Genomic DNA, 12,960 nt, shown 5'->3' with positions numbered 1-12,960 from the left:
TTAGGTATCTCTCTCGCACTTTTCCGGGATCATTGCGAAGGGATTTGATTTCGCAATTCACGTCAAGACTTTTGATTAGGTAGAGAAGGGATAGAGTTACCTCAGTGTTGCTTGGGGGGTTCCAAGGGGCATTTATGCCTAAAGACTTGTATTGTAAGGAATTACATTGACGATGAGCTTTCCTGATATTAATAATTAAGCTCTATTGATTGATATTTAATAATTAAGGCAGTAATGCTGGGATGAGATCCCACTGCCTTAATTTCCCAAAATTAAACCATCGGTTATGGGCTCAACTTAAGCCTAAAACTTAATTTAATGTTGATCATTGTCTCGAATTTTCTCACCCACGGATGCTTATAACAAAATTACTCCCACTGATTGCGTTGAGCCATGCATGATGCACGAATTAGGCATCTTTTTATTTTTTTCCTGTCCATAATGCCCTGTTCATGCGTACAGACTTTTATCGAGAGAAGCAGAGAACGCACCGGTTGGGTTGACCGGCCGACCGGTTCCATTCCTTTGCCTTTGAGACACCGCCGGCCGCGCCGCTGAAAACAAAATTCGAAATTCGAATCAGTCCGATGCGTGTATTGTTCGAGGACGGACGAGAGCTTTCGACCTTTTTATTTATAAACTTTTTACGACAGTGTTCAGTGTTTTCATAACTGAATAGTTTGATAATGAGAGGAAATATCGCGGTTTTATTAAGTTTTGTTACTGTGACATTATGATGGGGAGGATTTTGTGTGTTTTTCTCCTGGTCTGGATGGTCGCTGCTGGCCAGGAAGAAGACAGTGGGAAATGCGAGAGGATCAGTCTGTCCCAGTGCCAGGATCTGGGGTACAACTGGACTGCTATGCCGAATTTGATTGGGCATAGAGATCAGAAGGAAGCTGAAGAAGCGGTGAGAGATTTTTCTATTTCCTAAATAATTATTATTTAACTTCCAATAAGATCTTCACAAATTTCAAGATAGTATTCCATAAGTTATAGAAATAGAATAAGGGCTAACTCATTGTGATCTACCAGGGTAGTCAAACTTTTCAACTTTCGTTTTAAAAATTACAAAACAGTTTTTCGTTGTTCCCACAAAGTTCAGTCCCATTTTAGGGTTGGGGCATTTTGAGAAACATTTTAGTTTAATTAATTGCCCCATGCCTTATCGGCCTCGTTTTCATACCTAGGTTACCCTTGCATCATAATGGCAAAGTCTTGGCAAAGTATTATTATTTTAATTAACTACCTACCTAGTACCTGCCTATAATTAGGCTGCGGGAAGGATATTTTTAAATGGTTTATTATTCAATAGATAACAGCTGTATTGTATTTATAATACCCATTTGAGAGATAGAGCTACTTGAAGATAACAGTATTGTTTATATCTGCCGCGGCAATCGTTTTATATTATAGGTACCTAGGTATAGATAGATAGGTAGTGGTAATAGCCTCTAAACTGGGTTTATTAAACTCTTCTATTCTTTAGAAGACCTACTAACATATTATGAACTTATCTTGATACGTTCCTACCTAGTACCTACTATTCTGTCGTTATTTTCTAGTTTCTACACATGTACACCGACAAGAGTCTCTTTAGTATCTGTATGGTTATTAGTTTAGTATGATTATTAGTTTAGTATGTGATTATTTAGTATGATTATCATTTGAGTACCCCTCTGGCGCAGAGGCACAAAGTGCGCGTTGTGGTCATGTAAGTGGTAGATCCTGGGTTCGATTCTCGGTTGTTGCTGGAAAGTAATCTCTAACTACTTATCTCGTGGTAGATTCTTTACTAGAACATAGTAAGTAGGTAGCTATTATAGGAACGACGACTCAACATAGGTAACCTATTAGTTAAGTTTTATTCGATTTTTATAAATCATATCATCATCATGACCATCATGATCAACCCATCGCCGTCCCGGGTCCGTTTGGCCATAGTCTACCAATATTATGAAAGTTCAAAAAGTGCGCGAAGTTATGGGAACTTTAAAATAGGGCGCAAGGAATAAAGGAATGCAATAAATTGGTGAACAATGTTTTTATCTCCTAAAAGCTTGTCTGCGGCTCACGGCTCGAGTTCGCAGAGCTTTCAACGTTGAGGGGTGTTAGTTATGAAGGGGATGGTTTTTGTGTAAAGGTTCGTACGCACCTGAGCGGCGCGGCGCGGCGCTTCAGCGAGCTGCACGTCGCGGCACAGAGCGTCAAAATATCATTTCTATCATTTTGTATGGCGCATATCGCACTAGAGCGGCGCTGCACAGCGCTTCACCGCGCGTTGCCGCGCGGCACGGCTGGAGAGAATATTTTGAAGCGCAGCGAAGCGACGCGCAGTGCAGTGACGCTAGTGCGACATACCCAGCGGCGCGGCACGGCGCTTCGCGCTCGTACGCGAACGGGTATAAAAGTGACGCGCAAGTGACGCGAGGTGCCGCGTGCTGAAGTTGTAGTGCGGTAGGCACCGTCGAGCGGCCTGAGGTGACGTGTTCTGCAGTCGGACTGAAGCGCCGCGCCGCGCCGCTTAGGTGCGTACGAACCTTAAAGGGTCGATTTACGAGCTTATGGTTGAATAGATTTAACGAATTGTAGATCTGTTTTGTTTTGTATTGCGTAACTTTGGATTTGGATGCAAGCATTGTGATACTTACAATCTCTTGCTATTTACGAAACGGTAGACAACTTTATATTTAGAGTTAGTTACCCGTAATCTGCAATGACACTATAGCATAATATTATTATCGTAAACTAGCTGACCCAGCGAACTTCGTACCGCCTAACACGTCACTTAATTGTTTTGCCTTCCCGGAACCCCTCCAATAACACTTAAACTTTATGATTTTGACTTTTAAGTATTATTACGAATCATTTTCTCTCCGAAAGAACCATCTTCGTACTTCAAGGAATATTATAAAAAAGAATTAGAGAAATCGGTTCAGCTGTTCTCGAGATTTGCGCTTACACATTCAGCGATTCATTTTTAGGGTTCCGTACCTCAAAAGGAAAAACGGAACCCTTATAGGATCACTTTGTTGTCTGTATGTCTGTCTGTCTGTCTGTCCGTCTGTCTGTCAAGAAACCTACAGGGTACTTCCCGTTGACCTAGAATCATGAAATTTGGCAGGTAGGTAGATCTTATAGCTGAAATTTGGAGAAAAATCTGAAAACCGTGAATTTAGGGTTAGATCACACAAAAAAAATTAAATTGTGGTCATGAACTAATAATTAGTATTTTCAACTTTCGAAGTGAGTGACTATATCAAGTGGGATATCATATGAAAGGTCTTCACCTGTACATTCTAAAACAGATTTTTAGTTATTTTTATGCATCATAGTTTATGAATTATCGTCCAAAATGTGAAAAAATACGACTGTAGTACGGAACCCTCATTGCGCGAGCCTGACTCGCACTTGACCGGTTTTTTATATACAGATAATAGAGATTAAACATTTGAAAAGAGCAACCGCCGCACCGAGCTGCCGTGGATTGCCCCTCTCTGAACTGCTCTGGTTCACACGAGATTTTGTTGTTGCATAAATTGGGCACGGAAATCGTTGCAACGCGGATACTTTAACGATTAAGATAAGAGTTTAATTGGCCATTCCTTCCTATTAAGACTCGATACGTCGTCGGTGCACTTTTGAGGTTAATACAGTACGCTGTACGGTCAGCATTTGGAATGCAAGCCAACTACAAAATTGCAGTTTAGATACGATTTTAGTATGTAGTAGAACCACTGAGTTTGAGAAACTACACGTATTGCACATCGAACTTCAGAAAGAGATCTCTGCTTCGTAGGGCATCGTCTCTGTCACTCATACTATGTGACATTTTACTATGTATGTAGTAGAACCACTGAGTCTAATCTAATATCCTTAGAACCACTAATTTAATAGGTATTCTATCTAGATACTAGCTGACGTCCGGGACTTCGTCCGCGTGGCAATAGTGGTTTTTTAAAAGTCTTGTGGGAACTCTTGGTTTTTCCGGGATAAAAAGTAGCCTATGTCACTCTCCAGGTCTTTATCTATACCCATACAAAAATCACATCATTCCGTTGCACCGTTGCGACGTAATTAAAGGACAAACTAACAAACAAACACTTTCGCATTTATAATAAGGGTACTGATTGTTTAAAACGCACATACCTAACTCCGCAAAGTTCGAAGTGCATGCCCGGGATCGAACTCCCGACCTCCTAGATAGAAGGCCGACGACGTCCACTATGCTGTAACCGGTACTTGTTTCAATGTCGGCGTTTGATCATGATTGCGATTTGCGGAGCAGTAGTTTGCACGTTTCGCAAAAACCTCGTATGTATGCTGTTAGCATAATATAGGTACCTACTCGCGTAGCTATCGCGAAATCAACAAAGGAGCGCTGCCTTTTGACGCCATTGACTCATCGCCACATGCACCGCTCTGATTACTTACACGTCTTAACACGATACCAGATTACCTACTTGTAGTGTTTATTGTACTAAAGAGCCGTGATGGTCTAGTGGTTAACACGCGCGCCTCCCGAATAGTCGGGAGTTTGAACTAAGCCCCTTCGCACACGGGTCGTAAGCGTAATGGTGACGCTATGCGTACGAGGCCTGCCTTGTTGCACAAACGAATCGTCGCGTAGACGTATCGTTTTGGACATAGAGCAGAAACAAAGAGGAGTTGGCCTAAGCAACTGTGCACTGTGATTTTCAACTAGGTCCTGACGTCATCACTGTGGGCGGGGCCTTAGTTAGTATGCTGTCTGCGTTCGTCAGGTTCACATATATTGAGACTCGTATTATCGGTGTGTTTTCGCGTTTTTAAGAACAAAAGAATGAAGTGTTGTGTTTTATCGTGTCAAAGTTATTCAGACAGACGTTCTGATGCTATGAATGGTATCACATTTCATTTGTAAGTAATTTTATACGTAATTATTAAAATAGTTCTAGATTATTGACATCTAGTGTGAGATAGCTGAACTATGTAGTGACATCAATATATCGGTGTTAGGTCGCTAAGCGAGTAGTTTTGCTACTAACCCGCAGATGGAAAATTGAGAAGTGGGCGGCGTTCCACAACCCCTCACCCCGCAAAATGTCACTCGATATTTCATAGGGAAATCTTAATACAACATCTCCTCTTTGTTTCTGCTCTATGGTTTTGGATATCAGTTAAAATCATGGCGTCAACGGAATCAGATGTTGAGGATCTTACCTTCTTTAAAATATATACGGTCTGTCAACTTTCTTACCTGTCCAGTTCATTTTTAACGATATTTCTGCCCAAGCTTTGTCTGTAACATCTTTTCTTGAATATTCGATGAATGAATGATTATACAGACAAGGGTAGTCTTCAACCAGTTTGACAATTATTTTTTCCAGTCATATTGAAAGTTAAAAGTCATATGAAATTGAAATTAATTTAAATTCAGGTGTTTTTTTTTAAATTATGAAAAGTTGAAAGAACTTGTTACGCCTGTGTTTTTCCGCCACGACTATCGTAATGACAATAAACGCCTCCTACGGTTCGCTGCAACACCTCTTCGTATGCGGACTTATTTTAAAAAATTCATGCTCGTATTGCTCTCGTCGTACCTACTACGCGAGGATTACGATACGCTTACGCTACGCCGCGCTGTGTGCGAAGGGGTTAACTTTTCAGAGTTCGACTTCGACGACTTCGACAGAGGACTTCGACGACCTCCCTGGCGCAGTGGTGAGCGCTGTGGTCTTATTAGTGGGAGGTCCCGGGTTCGATTCCTGGCAGGGGTTTGGAATTTTATAATTTCTAAATTTCTGGTCTGGTCTGGTGGGAGGCTTCGGACGTGGCTAGTTACCACCCTACCGGCAAAGCCGTGCCGCCAAGCGATTTAGCGTTCCGGTACGATGCCGTGTAGAAACCAAAGGGGTATGGGTCTAATAAAAACTGCCATACCCCTTCCAGGTTAGCCCGCTATCATCTTAGACTGCATCATCACTTACCATCAGGTGAGATTGCAGTCAAAGGCTAACTTGTATCTGAATAAAATAAAAAAAAAAAGTTAATTAGGTAAGTAGGCACTTATTTGCGTAAACAATAGGGTCTTGGACAGTAGCACATAGTAGATCTACTCGTGTGACAGTAGTAATAAAAGTGTTTCGCAGTGAGGTTTTGCCCCATACTTAGATATATTTCGCCCCGTCACTGGTCTCATCAGGCCGGTGATTGCGACTCGGGCCGGCTGCATGACGCGATCAAAGCGCGCCGCGTCCATCGTTCGCCGCTCGTCCACAAATTCCAGGGCTGACACTCAAATTATAGTAAGACGTACACTAGTAGCAGCTAGGGTACTATTAACAAAACGTCGAAGCTTCGACATTACTGGCAGGCGTCAAAATATCAGTACCTACCCTTATTATCAGTACCCTTATTATAAATGCGAAAGTGTGTTTGTTTGTTGGTTTGTCCTTCAATCACGTCGCAACGGTGCAACGGATTGACGTGATTTTTGCATGGGATACGGGGGGACCTGGAGAGTGACATACACAGGCATACACAAACCCTCGGGAACTCTTTGATTTTCCGGGATAAAAAGTAGCCTATTTCCTTCCTCGGGATGCAAGCTATATCCGTATCAAATTTCCTCAAAATCGGTTAAACGGATGGGCCGTGAAAAGCTAACAGACAGACAGACGGACGGACAGACAGACACAAGAGAATATTATAAGTAAACTAGCTTATGCTCGCGACTTCGTCCGCGTGGACTACACAAATTTCAAACCCATGTTTCACCCCCTTAGGGGTTGAATTTTCAAAAATCCTTTCTTAGCGGATGCCTACCTCATAAAAGCTATCTGCATGCCAAATTTCAGCCCGATCCATCAGGTAGTTTGAGCTGTGCGTTGATAGATCAGTCAGTCAGTCAGTCAGTCACCTTTTCCTTTTATATATTTAGATAAGTAAGGAAGGATGATTACGATGGCAAACATAATTTCTAAAAAGAAGAGAAAAAAAAAGAGAAACATAACTACAGAGTGACAACCCTCAAAGACATTCGATAAAAGCAAACTGGTTATTTTGTACGGCGTCTTTTAAAAGGGCTATTAAATTCGATTCAGTAAAAATGTAAAGCGTATTTTAATTAGTTAATTTTTTTCGTTTAATTTGATTCGATATTCGGAATTAATATTATTATATCTAATGAACACAGCTATAAGATTTATTTTTCCACATGCTAGGTAGGTATGTTGGATATATCTATTAACCTTGAATCATGGAAAGTTGTAAAATTTATAAATCACAATAATCTAAATGTCCATAAGTGAGTACCTACCTACTAATATTATATTTGACGAAATTTGGTAAGAATAAAAATTATAGTATAATATAATTTATTCAAGTAAACTTTTACAAGTGCTTTTGAATCGTCAAATATTTTATATTTTCTCCCACTACCACTACGTACCTACGTAGTCGTGAACTGTGGTAGAGATTAGTGAAACAAATGCTAAACAAACAAGCAACAGTCTTAGGGTGAGATCTATAGAGCGCACTCTGACTATGACTAACGAGACAGAACTATATCTCCCACATAAATCCGTCTCGTTTAGTCTGAACAAAGTCAAAGTGCGCTCTATAGATCTCAGCCATAGAGACTAGAGTAGGGGCGGGGCGTCCTCCTGCCGCCTCATACTCCGATTGCCATCTCGACATGTCGCGTACCTACTATATTACAGATAATGTTATATCCTAATGTCACTTGTCATTCCACTCAGAATTTTTGTGCCATCAATTTGAGCCCGTGTAGAGGCTTAGTGAAATTGAACCGTCGTTTATCTTTTACACACGCGTTATCATCGGCGCCTATGATGCTCTTATCTGTTATCACGCATTAGTGACGACGATGACCTCCATGGCGCAGTGGTGAGGGCTCTATTCCCAAAGGCAATTTGGAAATTAATAACTTCTAAACGACCTCCAACAGTGCGTCTTCCGGTGCGAGGTCGCCATTCCAGCCCCTTGGGACCCCAACGTCTATCGGTTTTACGAACTATCTGCCCTGCCCATTGCCACTTCAGCTTCGCAACCCGTTGAGCTATGTCGGTTACTCTAGTTCTCCTACGGATCTCCTCATTTCTGATTTGATCACGTAAAAAAACTCCAAGACTAGCTCATAGCTCTCTCCATCGCCCCCTGAGTGACTGTGAGCTTTCTTATGAGGCCCATTAGTTAGTGACCATGTCTCGGATCCATGCCATCTGATTCGCAGTGTTGGAAGACCATCCACAACAACATCAGACGAGTCGCAGGGAGCTGCTGAATTGAATTCAGGCGGTGCAAGACCGTGGCGTGTGGAACTCCCTACAAGAGACCTATCTGTGTCCAGCAGTGGACGTCTATCGGTTGTTGATGATGATGAAACGACCTCTTATTGGCGAGGTTGGGGGCTCGCCGCTCGATCCGCGCATACATCTCTTAACTTTTCTGAGTTATGTGCGTTTTAAGTAAGAAAACGTCGTATGTGACCATGCCTGAGAGTTCTTTCATAATTGTCTCAAAGGTATGTGAAACCTGCTAATCTGCACTGGGCCAGCGTGGTGGACTATGGCCTAAACCCAGAGAGGAGGCCCGTGCGCAGTAGCGGGATGAATTTCTAATTAGTAGGATGGGTCTGTCATACTTACTCCGTTTAGCCTGCTTCCATCTTAGACTGCATCATCTTGACACCAGGTGAGATCGCAGTCAAGGGCTAACTTGTCATCAAATAAAAAGCACTATCACTATCTATCGGCACTTGTGATGCCCTTATCACGCATTAGCGATACTCGTCAGCACTTAGGCGATAAGGGATATAAATAAAATAAATGGCCGCCCAGCAAAGATACCGCTATCGTTGGTTATGAAAGCGCCCGTGGTTATTGATTCCACTCACATCCAAGCTCGCATCGGATGGTGTGGCCTTGTAGGTAATATATAAAAGGAAAAGGTGACTGACTGACTGACAGATCTATCAACGCACAGCTCAAACTACTGGGCGGATCGGGCTGAAATTTGGCATGCAGATAGCTATTACGACGTAGGCATCCGCTAAGAAAGAATTTTTGAATATTCAACCCCTAAGGGGGTGAAATAGGGGTTTGAAATTTATGTAGTCCACGCGGAAGAAGTCGCGAGCATAAGTTAGTTAACTATATGTAGGTTGAAGCCATTGGTCGGTCGGATTATTGTCATGCCGACGACGCGGGTCGGCAATGCCGACCCGTGTCGTCGGCGCTGCAGTTCGCTGACAGTTCGCTGGACGCTAGTAGTTCCTTCAATGCACTTCAATGCCTCCACATCCATCAAAAAATAAATCTTTATTAATTTACTAGCTGCCCCGGCGAACTTCGTACCGCCTAACGGTCGATTCTTTTTCAGGTTTTTTTTTTAATTTTTCTCTCTGTAAGAACCATTCGTACTTCAAGGAATATTATGAAAAAAGAACTGGCGAAATCAGTTCAACTGTTCTCGAGATTTGCGATCAGCAACACCTTCAGCGATTCATTTTTATATAAGTTCCAACATTAATGATTAAAACGTTACAATAATATGATGCCCTGGCCCTTTTAATTATAAAAACTACAAGAGGCAGTATATTTCCCATACTTACTGTATTATTATGCTTAGATCGCATCTACTATGAACTGAGATTTTTTACCGACAATAATAATATTATTATGTAGCTATAAACCGTTACCATCTTTTTGCGAGGGAGTTTAAATTGGACTTTAACTGCCGTTTAGATTTAGAGCATCACGATTGTTGGAACGAGAAAAGTTTTTTCATCGCGCGTTCTGTTAGGGCTGTTGCATTTATTTGATTTTGACTTTATGAACTGACGTCCAAGAAGGCGGCGGGAAGTGGGGGGATGAGGCGGAGGACCGTGTGTGGTGGCACGCTCTTGGGAAGGCCTACGTCCAGCAGTGGACACAAATGGGCTGATTGATTGATTGACTTTACAAAGAAGATTCCTGGAATAAATAATCTATGTCACGATCAATAAACGAAACATTAATATGATTAGCACAGTTTCATGAAAATACTTAATGACTAGTTTCTAGGTAGGTAGGTACTGTTTCGATATTTAATAAACATACTCCATACTAGAATTATAAATCTGAAAGTGTGTCTGTCTGCTTCCTTTTGACGGCCAAACAGTTTAACCAATTTTGATGAAATTTGGTACAGAGGTAGCTTACATCCCGGGGCTACTTTTTATCCGGGAAAATTAAAGAGTTCCCACGGGATTTAAAAAAATCTAAATTCACGCGGACGAGGTCGCGGGCTTCATCTAGTTTTAAATAAATGCTTAGGTACAAAGTCAAAGACAAATTACTGTTAAAAATTAAAACACCTTTTTATACTATACATTTATGTCACCAGTCTTATTTATTATTTATTTTATATCTAATTGGAACAGCAGTGCCACTTACACTAACTAGATGATTAATGATAAATGCAAACTAAGGTACAAAAAAGACACAAAACGATAAAACATTAAAGGATTTTGAATGTACGCGATTGAATGCCAGATTCATGCAATGCTCTCCGCGTACTTCAGTAACTCTCGAACCAAAATTATACACCCGTCATTGAATGCGTCCACGAATTAGAGGTGTCAAAAAATAATGTACCTAATAAATTTATTAAATATATAAATGTATTCAAGATATTCGTTTTTAGATTAAAACAAAATTGAATACAATATATAATAAGTAGTGAAAATTTGAGAAAATCCTTCCTAAAAAATAACTCAGGCGTTCGATCTTTGATACGCCGCGCGCGGCGCGACCGAGCGACGATATTAGAATAAAATATATTAGGTAGGTACAGCTGAATACAAATATCGTCGCGATTCGACGGTGAATAATTATTACATCGAATTTTCGTATTGGCCTGTTACATGTTGACTGTGATGATACGAGTATGCGGCTAGTATTTTTATCATTTTGTTTGTTTCGTAATAAATTTTGAATGCAGTTTTATTTATTTGTGAACTTGAGTGTCGATAAATATTTAATGCGAATAATTGTAATGTAGATTAGGCAAAATAATGTAGATTAGGTACATTTTTGTGTTGTGATAGATTTGTGTCGCGCGTTAATATCACCTATTATAGTAGATTTGTTCTTTTTGGAAATACTTGCGTCATTTTATAAATCGTATGAGAAAATGTTTTTCAAAGTGTAGGTATTATCATACATTTAAGTATTATAGGTAATAGGTTAGGTACGTGAAGTGGTATTGTTCTTTTTAGAAATCATCATCATCATTTTATAATTCGTATGATAATAAATATGTAGAAATGTATGATAATAAATATAGTAGTTACCTACTAAAAAGATTTTTTTATAGGTAACTAGGTAAACTTACCTACCTATTGTATTGTAGGTATCTACTTGACATTGCTTTATCGTTCTACTTGTTTTTATTTTTACATACATAGGTAGGTACTAGGTACTGTATTCCGCGACAGGTTGAGATGGCAATCGGGGTATGAGGCGGGGGTGACACCCCGCACACCCGCACGTCACCCTCGCTCGCCCGCACTGGGTTAGCACAGGGGCCGTGCGGGTGTGCGGGGCATTCCCTCCCCGATTGCCATTTCGACCTGTCGCGAAGGTATGGATTGGGTACCTATTAAGAGTAAAATTTAAAATTTAAATCAATCGAGTTAAATACAAGCTATACCCTAGTTCTCGACCTTATTGACGGTTATGAGAAAGTTGTTTTTTGTCATATTCTTGTTCAGTAGGTATCATTCATAGATTGTTAAAATGTTGTTCCTTATGTCAATAAGGTCGGAAATCGCTTGCACCCATTTATCTGCTTGCGCCTCATGGTGAAATCGGTGCAAACAAATCTCGACCTTATTGACGGTTATGAGAAAGTTGTTTTTTGTCATATTCTTGCTCAGTATAATTCATAGATTGCTAAAATGCTGTTTTCTGACGTATGTCAATAAGGTCGAAAATCGATTGCACCCATTTTTCTGCTTGCGCCTCACGGTTCAAGCAATTGTTTTTTTGTAACAAAATAATGTAACGTTAATAATTATTAAATATTTGTCTGTAACACGTGATAATATTGTGATACACACATGAACCTGTATTTGACACCTCTACCACGAATGCGTCCCATCCAATTTTACAAGGCTTCTTATGATAAAGAAGCATTGTAAAATTTAAGTAAATGTGATAAATTATAACTTTCGTATCTTTTTTAAACTCAGGAAGACTGGTGAGATCCCAAATCAAAAGAAAAAAAATTGAATTTTTTATTATTGTTACTAAGCTCTAAAAAAATAAAAGTGGCACATGCCAGCCCTAACTCTAATCGCGTAAGAAAAAATACAAACGAAAATCTACTTTCCGATTATGGTTTTAAGTTCAAATTAGCTCGTATTGTTGCTAGTTAAAAATTAGTGGAATTGTCAAAAGTAGGCATTTATCTTAAATCATGTAGTGGGTCGGTCCATTCACGGATCTTCCATCTGATGCTGGATCGGTCGTTCACCTTTACTTCGAACTACGATATGAGGAAGTAACTTAACTTTTATACCTAGTTTCGTAGAAGATACCCGCGAGTATGTACTGTCTACCTATGTCTAGAATAAATGTAGGGTAATAGGAACCTAATCTTAGCCTAGACGTCGTCGCTCGGTATCCTATTTGGGGGATCCGGGTAAAGGGGCATAAATGTTTCATAAAAACTGCCATACAAAAGGTGACTAATTGACTGATCTATTAACGCACAGCTCAAACTACTGGACGGATCGGGCTGAAATTTAGCATGCAGATTGCTATTAGGTATGTCGTAAATCGAGCCTGTTATGGAAGAACATCATAACCGACAGAATTCACGTATTTCGTTTTTTGAACGTAACGTGTAGGTAAAATAATTTAAAACCTAATGCAGACTTTTAGGCTGATATTTGCATAAACGGCAAAATTA

The 12,960-nt window shown here is 40.3% G+C and overlaps 1 protein-coding gene across 2 annotated transcripts in view; it reads left to right on the top strand.

Moving 5' to 3' along the window:
• The first annotated feature begins 401 nt into the window (after positions 1 to 401).
• Positions 402 to 12,960, top strand: part of LOC117991265 (collagenase-like) — a 44,061-nt gene continuing 31,502 nt past the window's right edge. Inside the window, exon 1 of one of the 2 annotated variants that reach the window (XM_069504928.1) lies at positions 402 to 910. In XM_069504928.1, the coding sequence (XP_069361029.1) occupies positions 734 to 910 (177 nt within the window). In that variant the 5' untranslated portion in view covers positions 402 to 733. The remainder of the gene's footprint in view (positions 911 to 12,960) is intronic. The other variant, XM_034978805.2, reaches the window with a different exon arrangement.

This window comes from Maniola hyperantus, chromosome 19 (assembly GCF_902806685.2).
Source record: "Maniola hyperantus chromosome 19, iAphHyp1.2, whole genome shotgun sequence".
Lineage (NCBI taxonomy): Eukaryota > Metazoa > Arthropoda > Insecta > Lepidoptera > Nymphalidae > Maniola > Maniola hyperantus.
This window is presented reverse-complemented; position numbering and strand designations above follow the sequence as displayed.